Raw genomic sequence first — 19,660 nt, 5'->3', positions numbered from 1 at the left:
AAGCATATTTGAGAATGCAGAACTGCCTGCTAGTCCATAAATATAACTAAGTTCCACCTATTTAGATGTGAAATATTCTTAAAGCACTGGACACTGTGCCAAAGCAAAATTTAATTACGGATCAGAAAATTACACTGCTGAAAGGTTGGCAGCTGGTGATGTTATCCTCTATATTGTGACGGTGTTGCCATTCTTACGCAAACTTTCATATGTGTCCACAGTATTGCCACCACAAAGCTACAATTCAGGGTCAGCAGGTAAAATCCCCTGTGTTGCCACAGCATTGATGTACTCAAATCTAAATAATTGTCCTCAAAGTGAATCTAGCTATATCAGCCTGACTTGCAACCACTTAAACTAGATGACTGACTCATGTCTGACTTACTGTTAGACACAGTCATTGTACACCTTTGGTGAAAAACATTTATTTTTAATGGTGAGACCTTTCCAGGAACCTGCTCACATTGACCTGAGTATGTCAGGGCCAGTGAAGAAGGTGTGGGGGGTGTATTTAACAATTTAGCCCACTCAATACACCAGCTCAGCGCCACTGCCCCCTCCCCCCAACCCCACAGAATAAAGCATAAATAGTAAAAAAAAAATAATTGTAGTGTTTAAGGTTTCGTCAAAACTGCTGTGGAGGTGTGGAAACTTTTAGCTGTTCTTGTGAAAATTGTACAACAACAATAATAATAAAATAATAATAATAGCTTCAGTATTATATCATTGTGGCTAAAATTATCACCCTCACAAACAATAGAGTACCTGGCATCTTCGATGCTTGGTCTTCCAATGAATTAACGCGCTCCAGATGTCCTTTTCATGATGCATTCTCGTACAACAGCGCCACCTGTTGATGAGAGAATATAGATACAGAATTTAAATGGCATCGTTTGAACAATCCCCATGGTCTCACAAACACTTCTCAGTTTTAGGAGTTTATTTATCATATTTGTTAATATGACGGCTACGTGACTTAAGGATACTACCACACAGAGCCGAATCTCAGACAATAAAACTGGACACATCCATGGCAACCAAACACACAGGTGACAAGGATTTCAGGTAGAGATTCTGGTGGACGCCCATTCAGCCTCTGTAGTGTGCAGTAACCAGGCCATCAAATGACGTCACTAGCCTGGCATTGCCATCGATCTATTTTATTGGTGGGGTATGGAATCCCTTTCTACTATTGGTTACTTTTTGCATCCATCTGCTAACGGAGAGAAAAAAAAATCTGCACATGCTCAGTTTATCGAGACTTGAAAAATAATGGTCTATTAAATGGACATCAGGGTTCAGTCATTTGTATGTGATTTAGCTGAATCACATACATTTTAGTCTTTTTCACTTTTGGCATCGAATGTCCTCACCTTCAAACGTACAACTGAACGTCTGTCTTGATTTGTCAAAATGCCGGTAAGAGATTTGTAGCTAACATGCTAGTCTGCAAGATAGACCAAATGCTCATATTTTTGTTCGCTGGCGGCTCCTCCCTTCCGATGCGTTAACGTTACACGATAAAAATCTGGCTAACGGCACGATTGCTAGTTACTATTGTCGAAGGTTTATGTCTGGACAGACACAATGTTATCTTTGTTGTGTATCAGCAACGCATTTCAATTAATTCACTTATTTGCCTAAAATGCTAGCAATCTTGCTAACCTTGCTGCAATGGCAAAGTAGCCTAGCTATATTAATGTTAGCTAACGTTAGGTAGACTGCCTGAATTATACTGTGAAATCATAATAGCTAGCCAGCAAGATATGCGTGCATTGCTTTACCTTTTCACATAGCTAGACAGCTAAAATGGCTAACTTTTGACTGTAACCCACATCCCCTTGCAGCTAGCATAGCATCATGTTTATTTAGTCTAATTTGCTAGTAAGCAGCCATGTAGAAAGCTGCCTAACATTACATGTTACATTGTAAAAGATGCTACCCAACTCGCTATATATGTGTGCATACATTTTCATTTTTACAGTTAGATAACGTTAACTAGTTTAGTCAGTCTAGATAGACTGTGTCTTTTTCCGGTCCCTTGCATTTGTTTATCTATCATTACATCGTCAGCCATGTATGCTTAGCTAACGTTAGCTCGGTAGTTTCCATTTTTTCGCCATTCAGATTTACTAACGTATCTAGAGCTGACTGACTAGCTTCGATTAATATGACACCTCTCCTATATTAGTTAGCCTAGCTAGCTAGGTAGCTAAGAATAGATTGCCTAGGTGATAGGTGTGTAGCTAGTTAATACTAGGTAGTTAACGTTAGCTCGACCATCTAGAAGCCAGGCGCGATCGTTTCATTTTATGAATAGCCAGCTAACAAGCGAAACCGGTCATCGAAAATCAGTGCTTTTAGCCGGATACCACCATTGTTGTCTTGTCGTTTTTTCCTGTTATTGTATCTATTAATTCGCCGCTGTTAAGATAACAGCAAGTCACGTGTTTCACCTCGATAATCTTTTCCCCCCTCAGAGTAACAAGCTGGACAAACCCGAAAAGGTGGAGACCAGCGACAATGTTAAAGTGGTGGTACGATGTCGGCCCCTCAATCAGAAAGAAAAAATGATGGGTCACCGTCAGGCTGTGACCGTAGACGAAATGCGAGGGACAATAACGGTCAATAAATTAGACACTCCCAACGAACCTCCGAAAACATTCACCTTCGACACGGTGTTTGGGCCAGACAGTAAACAGCTGGATGTTTATAATCTGACCGCAAGACCCATCATTGACTCCGTTTTGGAAGGATATAACGGTGAGTTGCTATCGTTATTATGTAAGGAATGTTAAGTTAGATTCACATGGATGAAATCGTATTTATACACAATATACAGTGTATGCTGTAAACTGCAAAATCCGTGATACCATGCATGGAAAATATGTTTGTCATATTAAAGGTATATTAAAGTTGATTGCATTTTTCAGGAACAATATTTGCCTATGGCCAGACGGGAACGGGAAAGACCTTCACTATGGAGGGTGTCAGAGCAGTGCCTGAACTTAGAGGAATCATTCCAAACTCATTTGCACATGTCTTTGGCCACATTGCCAAAGCAGAGGGTGACACCAGGTGAGGATCATCGACAGAAACAGTTTTCGGATATGACACACACCAGTCGACATACAGGGCAAACATGCTCTAGAAAAGCTTTACCAGCACTATATAAATGAAGGCCTTCTTACCCCAGAATTGATTTCTTACCAGCACCACTATTCTTGCAAAACATGGGATGTGCCATGGTGACTCTTACTTTGTAGGGTGTAGGCCTCCAATTAATTAACTCTAGAACATCTATACACATCTAGAAATGTTTTAAACTAACTTGGAGTAAGGTATGAAAATCTTGCTTCATCCTAGTAATGCGTCATTCCTTTTAGGGAATCGAAAGCCTCCCAGACTGAATTGTCATGGCTAATATACTGTAAAAATGTACTCCCTAGCAAACAGCCAATTCCATCTTTAAATTAAGTGTCTCGATTAAATAGTTGTAGCACTTATGTTAACACCTGTTAAAACTGGAAAAGGCAGCCCTTCTACGCAGTAGCCACAAATAAAAACAATCTGGACTGCATTTAGTGTGGAGATAGTTTATAGTGGCAAACCTTGTGTGTCTTTTGTGGTCTAACCTCAACATGAGTGAAGTGGGAAAAATGCAAAAAGAAGGTGAGATGGTGGACAAAGGAAGTTGAAACACAGCCTTAAAATGCATAACAGTCTTATACACTTGGATGGACAAAGTATTACAAAATGTCAGCTCACAAGTACGGGTGATTAGGACAACATGAATGAGGCAGTGGAAATACACTTGGTAACTGAAATAAATGGTTTCATTAAGGTTTAAAATGATCAGTGTTTGAATGTTTTGTGGGACATGTGCGCATTGAGACAGATTGTCCTAGCTGAAATTGCATTGTTAACATGTTTGTAGACAGCAAAATATGAATATGAAGACCATCATAAAGTCAAAATTAACTCAGATCTTCTCTCCCAGGTTCTTAGTTAGAGTTTCTTACCTGGAAATTTATAATGAAGAAGTGAGGGACTTGCTGGGCAAGGACCAGATGCAGAGGTTGGAGGTAAGAGGTGAAGGCTGTCAGATTCAAAAGAATAAAAAAGGGTGATTTCTTGTGAGATGTCATCTTAACCATATACTGTAATGTACAAGCATGCACAGAGCTGCCAGTTGCAATTCAAACAATTTCAAAGAACAGAATTTAAATTCATGTGAATGGCACAACTATCACAGTGAATATACAGTATGTGTTTAGGTTTGACTGACTTTGATGGCTTACCTATTGCTTTATTGTCTCTTGGTGGTAATTCGTGCATTGGTGTTACTATTATAATACTGTTATGCACATGTTCTCTCATTTTCATCTCATTTTGTATATTTTATATAATAGGTGAAAGAAAGACCAGATGTCGGAGTATACATAAAGGACTTGTCTGGATATGTGGTGAATAACGCAGATGACATGGACAGAATCATGACGCTTGGCCACAAGAATCGTAAGTATGTCAGGAAATATGAACATAAGGCTGACATTGTCCTTGCAATATTTTTTTTTTATGAAACATTTACTGGCCGTGGAGTATCTATGACCCCAGTACATTAAGCATCCAGTTGTGATTTTATCTTTGTTTTCTGCTGAGCAGACAGCTGAAAGGATGGGTGACATAGGAATGGGACCTTAAATCCCAGGCTTGCCTGCTGAAAAAGTTAATACATGCATTTCCTGTTGTGGTTCACTTCCTTGTGGGGACCATTCCATTTCAAAAGATTTGTCTTTTTTTTTTCTTGCTGCTGGAAATGTGTGAGAATTCTGGTTTCGTGTAACCACTTAACATAAGCTGAGTAGGCAACAGTGTAGCATAGTGGTTAAGGAGCAGGACTCATGACCAAAAGGTTGCTGGTTCGATTCCCCTCTGGGGCACTGCTGTTGTACCCTTGGGCAAGGTATTTAACCCACAATTGCTTCAGTAAATATCCAGCTGTATAAATGGATAACATTGTAAAAAGCTGTAACCGATGTAAGTCGCTCTGGATAAAAGTGTCTGCTAAATGCCAATAATGTAATGAATGAAACTGTTATGAATCCCCAGGTTCTGTCGGAGCCACCAACATGAATGAGCACAGCTCGCGTTCCCACGCCATCTTCACCATCACAATCGAGTGCAGCGAGAAGGGGATCGACGGCAATCAGCATGTGCGCATGGGCAAACTCCACCTCGTGGACCTGGCGGTGAGAGCCTTCGGCCACTGCACTGACATCTGTTCACTGAAAAGTCACGTTGAATCTGTGATGTGAATTCCTTTCTGTAAACCCTCTGCTGTCACCTGTGCAAAGTTCACGCCTGAGGATGCTGTTCTTTTTTTTTCCCCCCATTCTGAAAGTCCTACCTAAGCATTGATCTGGTGTGTTTGTCTCAGGGGTCTGAGCGACAGGGTAAGACAGGAGCCACGGGACAGCGGCTGAAAGAGGCCACGAAAATCAACCTCTCTCTCTCCACCCTGGGCAACGTCATCTCGGCGCTGGTGGACGGCAAGAGCACCCACGTGCCTTACAGGAACTCCAAACTCACCCGCCTCCTGCAAGACTCTCTGGGAGGAAATTCCAAGACCATGATGGTACTGGCTAACAGCCTGGGCAACACAATCCCACCGAAGTCCACATGTTCTTTATTTTGTTTATTTTGAGTTTACATTCTTGCAAATCACAACCTTTCCTATTGTGGGATTTGAAAAGTGAGTCTTTCACTGTTACATCTGAGTTCTTTTTCCCTGCCAGTGTGCAAATATCGGGCCAGCGGACTACAATTACGACGAGACCATCAGCACCTTGCGCTATGCCAACCGAGCAAAGAACATCAAGAACAAAGCCAGAATTAACGAGGACCCCAAGGATGCCCTCCTGCGTCAGTTCCAGAAGGAAATCGAAGAGCTCAAGAAGAAACTGGAGGAAGGTATGGATTTAATAAATGTCATAAAAAATGTTAGTTAATATTTGCCATCCTTGAGAGTCATGGTGATTTTGGCTGTGGATTAAAACCGATCAGTATTCATTCTCTTCGGGTATTGAGCTTCCTAACTAAATAAAGTCTTCACATTAAATTGGACTGAAAGAACCATTCAGAAGCACAGCAGAATCGTTTGTCCCTCCTTTACAATAATACATCTTTTGTAAACCATTGCGCTGTGTAACAGCTGAATGAGCTGTAGCCAGATGGCAGTATTGAGCTGGGTGAGGACAGAGGCCATTACTGTTTCTGCTGACATGCTCGCAGAGGAAGTGTGTCGCCATAAAGGAATTCAGAACTTTGCATGTTACGAGTCACCATGACATACTGCATGCGTTCATCATGACCCCAGAATATCGTGGTTTTGGGCATGCTGTTAGCAATTTTAACCTTCATAAGATGTGCTAAATAGTAACCCTTCTGTGCTAAATACTAAATAGTCTTGGTTTAATTTATTTGGGTAAATGGACCTGTCATCAGTTAGTATACTGGAACATACCCCTGAGTGGTTCAGTCAAGAAAGCCACTTGCTCATTCCAGCACAGGCTTAGCCCTGTAGCTCATTCATCACTAGTGTTAGTCTAGGCTAAGTCATCTCCTACAATACACCGTGTGCCTGGAAGTATGCATAAATAGAGTCTAAGTTAAAGGGAGTCTGATTCATACCACAGATATTATAATCAGAGACCCAACAAGGCCCAACATCCCCAAGTCAGATTTATAGTGTGTGCATTGTGCCATTGTTATTGTATTATTTTATATTCTGTATGTGTTCTCCTGGCACAAGCATAGTTCAGCAAGTAATCTGGATTACTTCACAGCAAATTTCAGTTTAAATGTGTCTTTTTTTTGTACTTAAAATGTCTTGCCAATGTATGAAAATGGTCTTTGAAAATGTGTGTGTGTGTGTGTTTTTTTTCAGGGGAGGAAATCTCTGGTTCAGATGGTAGCGGCTCTGAGGATATGGACGATGGTGATGGCGAGGGGGGTGAAGGAGGGGAAAAGCGCAGAAAACGCAGAGGTATGACCCCCTACCCCCACCCTCCCCTCCGTGTCCCGCTGAGGGAGAATGCATAGTACAGGTTTCAGTTTCATATAGTTCAAAGTGGGAGTATCACAGCATGTTAACATGCTTGCACAGCAAACTTGCATGACTACAAACTGTGTGTGTGAGAATGTTTTTGGAGAACTATGAAAGAAGGGGCACCTTAATAAAGTCTAAATGATGTATTATTGAAGCTACTTGAAGAACTGACCTAGTTATGATGATAGCAGAGGAGGCATTGAGAAACTCAAAGCCAGGTGCTGTGTCCCTATTTCGACTCCCCTATTGTGTGTGCGTGTGCGTGTGTGTGTGTGTGTGCGTGTGTATGTGTGTGTATGTGTACGTGTGTATGCTTGTGTGTACGTGTGTGTATGCTTGTGTGTACGTGTGTGTATGCTTGTGTGTACGTGTGTGTGTGTGTGTGTGTGTGTGTACATTTATGCGTGGGCATATTTCACAAACATCGAGCGTTGCATTCTCTTCACTCTAATATCTCTTATCGAATATGATGATCCATCAGTCAAATTTCACGATACAGCACAGTTTGCAGTAAAATTGCTGTGCTGTAGATAACAAATGCAGTGTATCTGAATCTTTATCCCTCTACCACAAAGCTTGCGTGTGACTTTTTCTGCAGAGGATTTTGTCTTCACATATAATCAATTTTGCGGTTAATAGTCTCACAGGCAGATGTAAGATGTGCATTCGTCCATTCGCATATATTTCCCTCTTGCTGTCTTCAAACATTTAGCATCCTTTTTACCAAGAAACATTACAAGTTTCTAGATACAAGATAAATTCCTGGTAACTCGATTAGGGACTTTTGTAGGTTTACAAAATGTCATTGGGAGTGGTTGGCCACGACCAGTGTGTCATCACTGTTCGCACTGGTCAGAATTGCCCATTTGCTGTTGGATTTCTTTATTTAAATATTACAGTGTTTATTTAAATATTACAGGAAACATTGCAGTGTTTCCTTGCTGTCTTCTCATTATAGAGGAGGGAAGAAAGTCCCTATGGGACATTGGTCACCCTTTTTTCTTTTTTTCCCTTTGTATTTTGTAATTGCGGTAATTACAGTATTATTATTATTAGTAGTAGTGGTAATCCATGATGATGACATAATGGCTCCTTCCTTGCATTACTTAATTAGTGCAGACAGAGGGAGCTTTTGTGAACATGGAACTTGTCTATGCATCACTGGAGATGGAAAAGGAATTTATTATATCATTACATTAAATTGCATTACATATCAAAAACATAGAAAAACTTACCTCCTGCAGCCCTTTGACCCAGATATTTAGTTCAGCATATTTTGGCAATTTTAAAGGTATTCAGGTGGTATTGATGGATGGGCAGAATTTCTCTGGATGCCGGGTGGACAACTAGCGGAGTCAGCTTTATTCTCTTTTTTTTCTAGTAATCTAAATCAGGGAATGCAGTTGTTATTAGAAATTACTAGATATAATTAGTTTCAGCTCAGCTAGTAAGCTACCATAGTTTGGGAGCTAGCCAGCGACACTGCAAGATCTGGCCTGGACTTGACAGTATGTCAAGAGTGACATTGTGTTCATACTATGTTGAAACACCTATGAAGTTTCTAAGGTAGCTATCTGTTTTAAATATGTTATCAATCAGAGCTTTCCACAACTTCAGGAAGCTTCAGCGCAATCCAAATGGGTATTTATTTACTTATCTTTACCTCTTTATTTTTTTGTAGCAAAATATCGAGCGAAAAAAGCGCTCTGTATCAACAACTTGTACAGGTCAAGCAGAGCAAGCGGTGAAAAGATTGTGCAAAAATAATCAAGTTTGAATCTGCTGGCCCCGCCCGTACCACCCGCATCTGATAAAGAAACACTCATTTATGAACTATAGAGCTTTAAAAAATAAAATTACGCCTGCACCACCAACCTATCTCTGGTGCCGGAGTACTGTTCATCTAAGTGTTGGCGGATATCCCATCTATAATGGGTGATGTCAAGAAGCAGTCTTTAAAAAGCGGAGAAAATGTGCTTAGCTTGTGGGAACCTCCACCACTGATGGACTACTCTCAGTCAAAGAGAGAGGCCAAAGAAGTAGAAGTGAATTTCATTCAGCTACATAGAAGGGCAGTAAAACAACTCAGCTAGGGTTTTGACACTGGACACTCAAGAGCTTGCGATAACTGGCCGATTGCTCGGATGTGGCGCTGTGTGGAACGTTATACAGTTGCCTCTACACAACCCAGCGTAGATAAATGCTGAGAGTTGGCTCCCTGGGTGCATGTGCACCTGTGTTTTTTCTCTCTGCCCTTTCTTCTCCCTTCCTTTTCTTTTACTGTCCTGTTCCGTGATTGGCTAGTTGCTGTGGGCACATGTCTCTCTCTCTTGCAGGCAGTGCCAGCAGCAGTAGTTCTGACTCCGCCTGTTCTGTTATTCAAAACTCTCTGGAGAAATCCCAGACTAGTGAGTGGGAGCAGCTTCAGAATAACCAGTCGACTCCTTTCTTAACCCCTCCGCCAGTCCCTCTGTATGGAACGAAATCTGTGTCAAAAAGCCTCTTGTGAAGAATCACTGTTTCTAACATAACTCACAACCTGAAGGTGTACCTCACAATGTATACATGTAAAATACCTGCACTGTAACCCAGAGCAAGAGCTTTTATTTTTCTTTGTAAGTGAAAAAGACATCAAGGGTTACACAAAGACAATATCGCACTAAACTATGTACCCTGGGCAGGGGCACTGAAATGTCAGTTTGCTCATATTATAATACAGTAAAAATAATCAATATGAGTGGATAGTGTGCAGTAAGTTGATTTGGATAGATATTCTGCTCTGTCCTGAATTGGCAAAGGTGTTCTGGTAACTGTTTAAGTAGTTGCTGTTTTAGGGAGCTTTGTTGAATATTGAAGTGACTGGGAATTCAAGGAATTCTTGTGTTAAGTTCTAGTGATGTAATATTTGGTGACAGGAATTGAGTTCCCAGTGTAAAGTGTGTAGAATTTAGAAGGCTACTTATGAAATACATTTTGTTCTGTGGTGAATTCTGTGGAGGACCTCTGTAGCAGCACGTCCATCTTACGCTGCTTTATTCAGATGCAGATTGACATTTGTAGCATTTCTTCATTGTGAAAAGTCTTGCTTGACTGCCTTTCTCTGGATTAACAGACACGCCTCTTAGGCAGATGTCATTTTAAGGTGAATGTGGAATGGGCTCTTAAAGTAAAAGAAGTCAAAATGAGTCAGAACGTGCTTCCAACATAAATACAGCCGCAGCTCTGGAGGAATCCATTAGCCTTTGTCTGCACTTAAGATCTTCTCTGTTTCTGTCACTGAAATAAAAACCCAGTTGTCTCCTATGTGTCACCATATACTTAAATCGTCACCATTTATTTACATGAAAATGATGACAAATATATTTTAGGTATGTAAAATTGGGGAAAGTAACACAATTTGGTTGCCGTGCCAGTGGTTTTTGCATTTAATTATTCTGTGACTATGTCCACTTAAAACCCAATGTTAGTGCATATAATTAGGTCCCCCCTTTTTATATAGTTGGTATAGGAGGAATTTTACATGTGTAAAAATTGTGAATGACACTACAGTGTGATTTCACACGTGAGGTTGGTGTATTGCGCACCCTATTTTGTTACCGCTTTGTGTGCGTCTGTGGTTCTGAGCAAAATGGGATTTTTGCCACTGATAATGCTCTATACCCCTTGTTGGTCATTTCTCTGTTAGATCGGCGGGTCCGTCCCTAAATTATTTTTGCTCCCTTCTAATTATATTTGGCAAGAGCTCACAATAACCTCATCAAACTGCATGTGTCACCTTTTTCTGGCTCATTCTATCATTATGCATGCTTTTCTCATTGGCACTCTAATGGAGCACGTGTGTTTCTCATATCCACTTTGTTCACATTTACTTTGGCTTTTTCTATAGGCTTCTGATTTGTCAGTGTTCTTCAGTCACAATCCCATTTTCCAGTCTTTGCCATTAACATAGAAGCACAATGGCTTTATGTTATATACTGCTGGTACACGTATGTGGTCCGTCCTTTACGCCCGGAGAAACTACTAAAACGAAAGGGCCGTTCACATTCATCCTGTCCGCTAATGGTACACCATGTCTGTTTAGGTTTCCTGTTCTATGTGTTATGTTGCGTCTCATGCTTATGCTGTGTTGGAGTCATTTTCTGTATCTGTATTATCTATAACTCATCATCTCTGGAAAAAAAAAAGGTTCTTAGACTCTTCAGTTTTTCAGGTGGAAAAAGTAATATGTACTTTTGTCTTCTCTTCTTCCTCCTTGGTGAAAAATGCTGCCTCTCTGACTTGCTAATCTCTTCTTAATGCAAGACCAAACAGGTTGGTTTGCAAATTACTCCCCCCCCCCCTGCCCTGCTCTCTGTATTTGGAACACTTTCTCAGCTTTATGGCTCCAAAAGATATGTCAGTGGCTGCAGTTATGAAGTATATTCATTTATGACCATTTTTAATGTTCTCCATTCTTGTCATTATTTACATCCACCTGATTCCTTTGATGTTCTAAACCGTGTGTTGACTCATTTATTTTGTTTTTGGTCTCTTGCTAAAAAAGGCCTTAAGAGGAAATGATTAATATGGAGATCCTTTCCCATTTTTATTCTATTTTCTATGATATTCTCACGATATGTGCTGTGAGGCAGCTTGCTCTTACGAGGTGCTCATAACCTTCACATCCTCTTTTGCGTGCGTGTGTGTGTGACTGGATGCCTCCTAAATCTCTTTTTCATTTTTAGTATTGAGGAATATGAATATTCTGCTTTGTTTGCAAATAAATTAATACGGCTGCTCATTTATATCCCTTTGTAATTAATGACCAGTCAGTTATGTTGCTCTTGTGGTGTCTTTGAGCTTCCATGCTGAGAGGGTAATTACTAGTTGTTTAATGACAGCTTCACACATAGATAACGTAGTATTATCATGTGGATGTGCTGCTTTTAAGAAGTGCTTTTTTTGTGTTTCCTGAACGGTGTGTCAGTCTGTATAAGTGAATCCTTTTCACTTCCAGGAAAGAAGAAGGTCTCGCCAGACAAGATGGTGGAGATGCAGGCGAAGATTGAGGAGGAGAGAAAGGCCCTGGAGGCCAAGCTAGACATGGAGGAGGAAGAGAGGAACAAGGCCCGCGCAGAGCTGGAGAAGAGAGAGAAGGATCTGCTCAAAGCCCAGTGAGTGACATCACCGGTGATGTGTCCACTCTATTAATCTCTGTGTCCCTTGATGCTCCTCCGTCTCTCCTGGCTTCATTAATGCTGCTTTGAGAGGCACATACAGGCTTGTAGCTACAAGCTAATATCAGATATAACCCCCTCCTGCCCCTTGCTCAGTACAGTAAGAGGATATTTGTATGGTATGCATCAGTGGTGTGTGTGTGTGTATATATATATATATATATATATAATAAAATCCAGATATGTTCCCGAAATTCATTACATTACATGCATTCAGTAGGTGCTTATCCAGGGTGACTTCCAGCACAACAGAACATAAGTGCATCCATTCAAGTTAAATGAGCAACAGCATCAGACCAGGCTAACAACACTCCCAAACCAGTGAGTGGGAGCACACCACTATTCAAGCCCTACCACAAGTTAACTTGCGCAACCTGACTAGACAAGGGAAGCCAAGTGTACTACGATACATCGGTCACTAGAACACAGAATCAAAAAAACATCACAATATTACGTCAAATACTAGAGGTAGCAGGTCTTAGGGCACGGATTGAGGAGCGAATACGGTGCCTCCATTTTGAATTGTGCTGGACTTGTGCACGGCCTCCCCTCTCATCTGCCCCCAGGCAGGAGCACCAGCTGTTGCTGGAGAAGCTGTCGGCGCTTGAGAAGAAGGTGATAGTGGGCGGGGTGGACCTGCTGGCGAAGGCGGAGGAGCAGGAGAAGCTGCTGGAGGAGTCCAACAACGAGCTGGAGGAGCGGCGGAAAAGAGCCGAGCAGCTGCGCAGGGAGCTGGAGGAGAAGGAGGTGAGGAGGGGGCGGGGGGTGGGGGGGGGGGTGTGTGCCTTCTCGTTAGTGTTAGTGTTGACTCCAGCATTCACGATTTTTCACTCTGTGCCCCCAAAACAGCAAGAGCGCCTTGACATTGAGGAGAAGTACACTAGTTTACAAGAGGAGGCCCAAGGAAAGACCAAGAAACTGAAGAAAGTGTGGACTATGCTAATGGCAGCCAAGTCGGAGGTAAATGGATGTATATTTGAAATCGGGCACCAGGCAGGTAGTGTCCACATCTGCAGAGTTGCTCACACAGATAGTCCCTGAAGTGCATTCTGGGAAATTCACATTACATAACTCAAATTTTATATAACTGAAATTTAGTCGCATGTTTTTAAAAGTATCCCTACCAACCTTGTATTTGTGCACAGTACTTTCATACCACACTGGTTTTTGATCACAGAGGTGGAAGCACTACTTACAGTATTTTTACTGTGTGTGCTACACATCTCAGGTTTTTAAAATTTTTTTTTTTTTATTTTAAGCTGGCTTACGTAAATTTGAATGTGTGTATGTTGCACAATACGTAACCCAGGGACTGCCTGAATTAAGTCATTTCTTTAAGGTCACGGAGTTCTGCAGACAAGTTTCACCTCCGAAACTGGCACTGCATCATTCAGTGTGTTTCCAAGACACATGTGTTTGTTGGCAATCACATGCATTGATAATTCAATTATTACTGTTGCTTTAAACTATCTGCTTGCTTTCCCAATGTAGCATAGACCGTAATGGCACATCAGCAAATTTGGACTTTGATGTTTATTTGCGCTGTATACTTAGACTTGCTCACTTTTGTGTCAGTGGGTGGAGGTCATGGTAGTACAGGAGCAATGATAACAAGGGTGATTTCCAGAAGGGATGTTAGATTAAAAAAAAAAATGTGTAGGTTAGGGTGTTGTGTGAGCCGAAACATTGCGAAGACTTGTTTTTTTTCCTTGAATGTGAAGCAGCGAAAACCCTTCAAATGCAAGGAAAAAAAAAAGTCTTCACAACATAGTTGTGAACATTGTTTTAGATTTTGTACTTGCAGCTAAAATGTCCCAGTGTGATTTGGTCCAGGTTTTAATTTTTGTAACTCGAAGAGGAAAAGCATTGAAACAAAGAATGGGTTTCGCTTTGTTTGACATTTCGGTTTGAGTAATGTTTACTTAGGGGTGGGCGATATGACAAAAATATCATATCGCAATTTTTTTTCAGGCAGGATCACGATCCACGATCTTATCACGATTCTTTTTCATGTTGGCTTTTAAGACTATTTTGCAAGTTACTGAAAAGTAAAACCAAACTAATTTCCCTACCATGACATTTACATTTACATTTATTCATTTAGCAGACGCTTTTATCCAAAGCGACGTACAAAAGTGCATATAGTGGGCAAACAGGCACAGGCACAAGGGCAAGATGTGTACAGGTCATACAATGCAGGTAGTGCTGAAGCTGAGCGCAAGGTCAGTGTCGCGAGACAGAGCTAATCTGATCTAAGGGTACATATATCGAATACAATCACTGGGACAATAAAGTGCCACTATACCACCTAGGCAAAAAACGTGCTACAAATACAAGGTAAGAGAGAGAACTACAAGTACAAGCCAAGAATCTTAGATCTACAAGGTCGAAATGGCAAGGGTTGTCAGTCCAGGTAAAGTCTGAAGAGGTGTGTCTTCAGCCCACGTCTGAAGGGTTAGATTGAAGGGGTTGTTCCCAGGGGGGTGAGGAGTTCATTCCACCATTGGGAGGCGATGACGGAAAAGCGACGTTGTGAGGAGCCTGGGCCTTTCATTCTGAATCAGTTGTTGTAGCAAAAAAACTGGAGGTTTTGAATTTTGTGTTGAACCTTGTAGCGGCATTCAGAGTACAGCCATGGAATGGCCATGTTGGAAAAATATTTGCGGCTGGGTATCTCGTACCCTGGATCAACTATTTTTAGCAGTCGTTTGAAACCCTCATTTTCCACGGTTTTTATGGGAGTCATACCCTTGGCCAGGTAAAATGTCACTGCATCAGTTACCTCTTTCCAGCGCTTACTTGTCCTGTCATACGGAGTGCCTTTCACAAATGCCTTTGTTAAGGTGTGTTTTAACCGAACGCGACGCGAAATTTACAAGCTATGCAAATGCATGAAAAGGCAATGGCTGGAGGCAAACGGGCGGAGTTAATCGCGGTTTATTGGTGTGATTGGGATTTGGCTGACAAAACAAATTTGAATGCGTGTATGAGCCGTAGAACTGCAACTGATAGAATGTGCACTGTAGCACGATACTAACAATCTCTCTGTAAAGGCAGCATGTGGAGACATTTTAATCATGCACAATCTAATATCGTCATATCGCACACCCCTTTGTCTGCTGATCTCACATTTGTCGAAGCTTCTTTAACCCAGGAAGTCTTATATCCATTTTGCGTAACCCTAGCATTCAAGATTTGACCTGTTTAAAGTCAATTATATTACACTACATCACACTCATTTACCAGACACTCTTACCCAGAGAAACTGCCAGCACAGTAGAACATAAGTGTATCCCTTCAAGCTGAGTGAGAATTACAAATGTGTTTTAATATGAAGAAATGTACTGAGAACAAGCTTTCTTGTGAAACGCAAGGTTCTTTTTGAGTTTTTGACAGTAGGTGGAGCAGTGCATGAGGCCCTGTGTTTGCCCTGACAGATGGCAGACCTGCAGCAGGAGCATCACCGTGAGATCGAGGGGCTTCTCGAGAACATTCGCCAGCTGAGCCGGGAGCTCCGCCTCCAGATGCTCATCATCGACAACTTTATCCCGCAGGAGTACCAGGTGATCATGGGAAAACCGGGGAGAAGAATGAAAGGGACTGCTTCCTTTTACATTACATTACATTACTTTATTGTCATTTAGCAGATGCTCTTTTCCAGAGCAACCTACACACAGTAGGTTAGTTACAGCTGGATATTTACTGAGGCAATCAAGCCCAAGCGTACAACGGCAGTGGTCTAGTGGGAAATCGAACCAGGAACCTTTTGGTTACAAGCCCTCCTCCTTACCAGTACAACACATTGTTGTCATTTACTGCAGTGTGTGCTGTTTCTGTACATAGTACATAGTAAAAAAAAAAAAGGTTATGGTTTGATCGTTGAACTTTTAACACAGGGAGAATATCCCTGTGTTCTCCTGACTTTCTATGGAATAAACACAGTCAGAGGTTGTTGAATGAGCAAATTTATAGAACACCTCTTTTCTTTAAGAAGAATGCTGTTAATGTGTTCTGTACTTAGTATTTTGGTTTTTCCTTTAAAAATTACAAGGGGAGTATAGAAGATAGGAAAAAGGGTGTAGCAGTGTTGACACGGTGGGAAATGATTTCAGAGGCATTGTGGGTAATGCTCTCTTGATTCTGTTGTAGGAGATGATTGAGAACTATGTGCACTGGAATGAAGATATTGGGGAATGGCAATTGGTGAGTATACTGCTAAAGTAACAATGTTCTGTCTTAATAGGGTTAGACAGGGCTTTACTGCAAGCATCAAGTCCATGTGGTAAACTAATGCAGTTTAGGTTTGGACCATGATATTATTTCATTGGTTGGGGTGTTTGATGTTGTGTTCTGATCAAGTTGCACCAGTTGGTACAATTTAAGAAACACAATGAATGAAATGGAAGCTTGGGGCCACTTGCTGACACGTGGACTTATTAAAGAGGTCACTGATTCTATTCACGGTTTGTGCTTCTCGACAGAAATGTGTGGCGTATACCGGCAACAACATGAGGAAGCAAACCCCGGTGCCGGACAAGAAAGAAAAAGATGTAAGTCGCGCTCTCACGACCCACACGCCTTCCGTGAAAATGAGATTAGGACCTTGACCAGCGCTAACAGTTCAGGTCTAGAATGAATGCACATTGCAAGTTGCCAGTCCGATGGCTAGATGATGTTGCTGCTCTTTCTCTCTCTCGTCTCTGTCATAGCCATTTGAGGTGGACCTCTCCCACGTTTACTTGGCGTATACAGAAGAGAGCATGAGGCAGTCGCTCATGAAGCTGGAGAGGCCGAGGACCTCTAAGAGCGGGAAGTCGAGGCCTAAAACCGGCAGGAGGTAAAATGAGTTGTCCGTCCTACTGTCTCAGAGGCCGAGGATACATTTTCCAATCCAGAAAAAGACAGAATGATGTCAGATGTTAAGAGAAAGCGAGTTAAGTGTCAGTGACTATGTACCCGAAGTGTTATTAAAAGGAAAATGATACCCAGAATGAAAAACCTTTTACAATATACTGATGACTCATGGTTTCTACCCAGGAAAAGGTCTTCAAAACCTGAGGCTGTGATTGAATCCCTTCTGCAATGAGTGCGCCCCTACTCCTGCGACCTCAACATGTTACTGAAGAACACTGAGTCTGATAGGTAAAGGAGAACTCCAGCGAAAAATAATAATTTGATGTGCATTATCATATGTATCAGTTATTGAGTATGCATAATTGAGTATTCTGAACTTCATCCAGAAAGATGTGAATATGACCTTCCTCTAGTCGGTGGTGCCGGCCAGCTTTACCACCAGCCAGATCTTTTGATTTTATTTTGAGAAATACAAAATCCCAATGGTTTTAGCATGTTTAATCACTCAACAGCTTAAAGAATCATGTAGAAGAACACAAACGTCTTGAATATATCGGTGCAGTTTGTGCACAGTGATGATTTCATTGTTTAGAAAGGGGACTTTCAGCAAGCAAGGTTTGTTAGGATTGTCTAGCTTTTCCTAGGCCAGCTTGCATCATCGAATGGAGGAAGGTATCCGGTCCTAACCTTTGTGCCTGAAGGACATGATTTGGAATGGTAAATTGTGTATGCGACTATTTGGTACATGTAATAACACATTGCATTTTCCTTTTTGACTGGAGTTTACCTTTCAGTACCTTGTGCAGTATACACAGGGGAAAAAAGACACTGTTCATGTGTAAGCATGTCACCCTTGAATGATTTTGGTATTTATTGTGTAAAGTACTGTAAAGAAAAGAGTTACACGCAGGGCAAGAACTGAAGTCTTAAACTTGTTTTAAGGAAGTTTGAAATAAAAGGATTGACCGTTTAGGGGGACCAGTTTATTGTGTTTCAGTCCTCTTACACAGGATGAGTAGCTGCTTTATGTGATGTGTAAAAACAAGGCAAAGACAGCCTTTTGTCTCTTACTCTGCAGAATACTGCTCCAACGGTAAAATCGTTAAAATAGCTTGTGTGCTTTGACAGTTGCAGAACAGTAATGTGCATTGTCTGTAATAGTACATTAAAGACCTTATACAAGGGTCACTCATTTCGTGTATAAGATATAACATGCCAGGTGCTGCAAGTAATGAAAGATGCTACATAAAGAATGAAAAAAGAAAAATAGAATTGCATACATTTGTTTAGATTGAATACCTTCAGTATGGCTGAGTAGATGGCAAAGAAATGATTTACTCAGATTACACACACTTCTGCTTTTGTTCAAACCATTTACTTTTGGGAATAAAAAAAAACATTGTCTCCATTTGGTTCAGTATAGCAAACTGAAATAGAAGGACAGGCTGTTGAACAGCAGGGTGTCTCAAGGGTGACTCATTCAAAACTCTTAAATTAATCCAAAGCCTCTGGACAATAGCAGTGGCAGTGTGACATTATGTTGAAAATAGGATTCAAAGTGGATGCAAATAGTGCTTTCTACTTTAATTTCACAGAATTGTGAGGTAGGATGTGCATGCTATACATTTCCTTTATGTAGTGCCAATTGTTCTACATGGAACACTAACAGCTGATATTTTGTGTTCTTTCATCTTCGCTTTGATGTTCTGTAGTCTTAACAAAGTTAACTGCTCTACAAAAATGTAAATCTTCCTGTATTGTCAGCAATCCCCCCAGTTAAGATAATAAATTATTGCACCCATTTATTTGTACATTTGTACTCTGTGGCTTGATTTGTTCTCAGTGCACATACCTGTATTTGTGTATAACTGACAGATGGGACTTAACCAGCTTTGTGTCACTAGCAATATTAACTTCAGTTGACAAACTGATACTTACCGGTTCTGCAAATGAAAAAGATAAACGCCTGTGTTTTCAAGTATCCTCTTTGCAGTCTGAAGAATGTTTAATATGAAATTATCTAGCAACCCACTATGAGAGAGGTTATCTTAGATCACACATCTTCCCTTGCTTGTTCTCAAAAACAACTGTTTCAATTTTTGAGTAAGTCTTCCACAAGTTGCATTTGAGTGAATCAACTTGCACCAGGTTTGTGTATCAGAACTGGGCCATTAGCGTTAACTTACATGTGCAAGATTTTTTGATTTTTTCCTTCAGCAGTGATTGCTCTATAATCTTCAAACTCAGGTGGTCTTGTGTCAAACACATATCCCCAAACAAGGCAGGAAGATGTATAATTCTACTGTTTCCCTAGTGGGTTTTCTGTTTTGCATGTAAACTCATTTCTACATATAGTATAATCATATATAGTACATCAAATAAGTAGACTAATTGCTACACTGTGGTGCACACAGAATTGTCATTGCATTTTTAACTTGAAAATGATGTCACACAAATACATTTAAATTTAAATAACACC

At 40.9% G+C, this 19,660-nt stretch overlaps 1 protein-coding gene across 3 annotated transcripts; it reads left to right on the top strand.

Moving 5' to 3' along the window:
• The first annotated feature begins 1,256 nt into the window (after positions 1-1,256).
• On the top strand, positions 1,257-18,976 carry kif3a (kinesin family member 3A). Of its 3 annotated transcripts, XM_036548054.1 has the most exons (19): positions 1,257-1,419; positions 2,481-2,763; positions 2,934-3,078; positions 4,001-4,085; positions 4,413-4,518; positions 5,113-5,252; positions 5,441-5,638; positions 5,799-5,973; positions 6,950-7,048; positions 9,448-9,519; positions 11,414-11,422; positions 12,108-12,264; positions 12,894-13,074; positions 13,177-13,287; positions 15,765-15,890; positions 16,477-16,530; positions 16,809-16,877; positions 17,037-17,164; positions 17,365-18,976. In XM_036548054.1, exons 1-19 carry the CDS (start codon positions 1,414-1,416, stop codon positions 17,411-17,413), a joined length of 2,193 nt encoding a protein of 730 aa, XP_036403947.1. In that variant the 5' UTR covers positions 1,257-1,413; the 3' UTR covers positions 17,414-18,976. The 3 variants fall into 3 exon arrangements, with proteins under 3 accessions (XP_036403947.1, XP_036403944.1, XP_036403946.1); XM_036548051.1 differs by lacking the exon at positions 9,448-9,519; XM_036548053.1 differs by lacking the exons at positions 9,448-9,519; positions 11,414-11,422.
• The last annotated feature ends 684 nt before the right edge of the window (positions 18,977-19,660 follow it).

Source organism: Megalops cyprinoides, chromosome 16 (genome assembly GCF_013368585.1).
Source record: "Megalops cyprinoides isolate fMegCyp1 chromosome 16, fMegCyp1.pri, whole genome shotgun sequence".
In the NCBI taxonomy this organism is placed as follows: Eukaryota; Metazoa; Chordata; class Actinopteri; order Elopiformes; family Megalopidae; genus Megalops; species Megalops cyprinoides.
The sequence above is the reverse complement of the archived record's forward strand: the minus strand, read 5'-3'. Positions and strand labels throughout refer to the sequence as shown.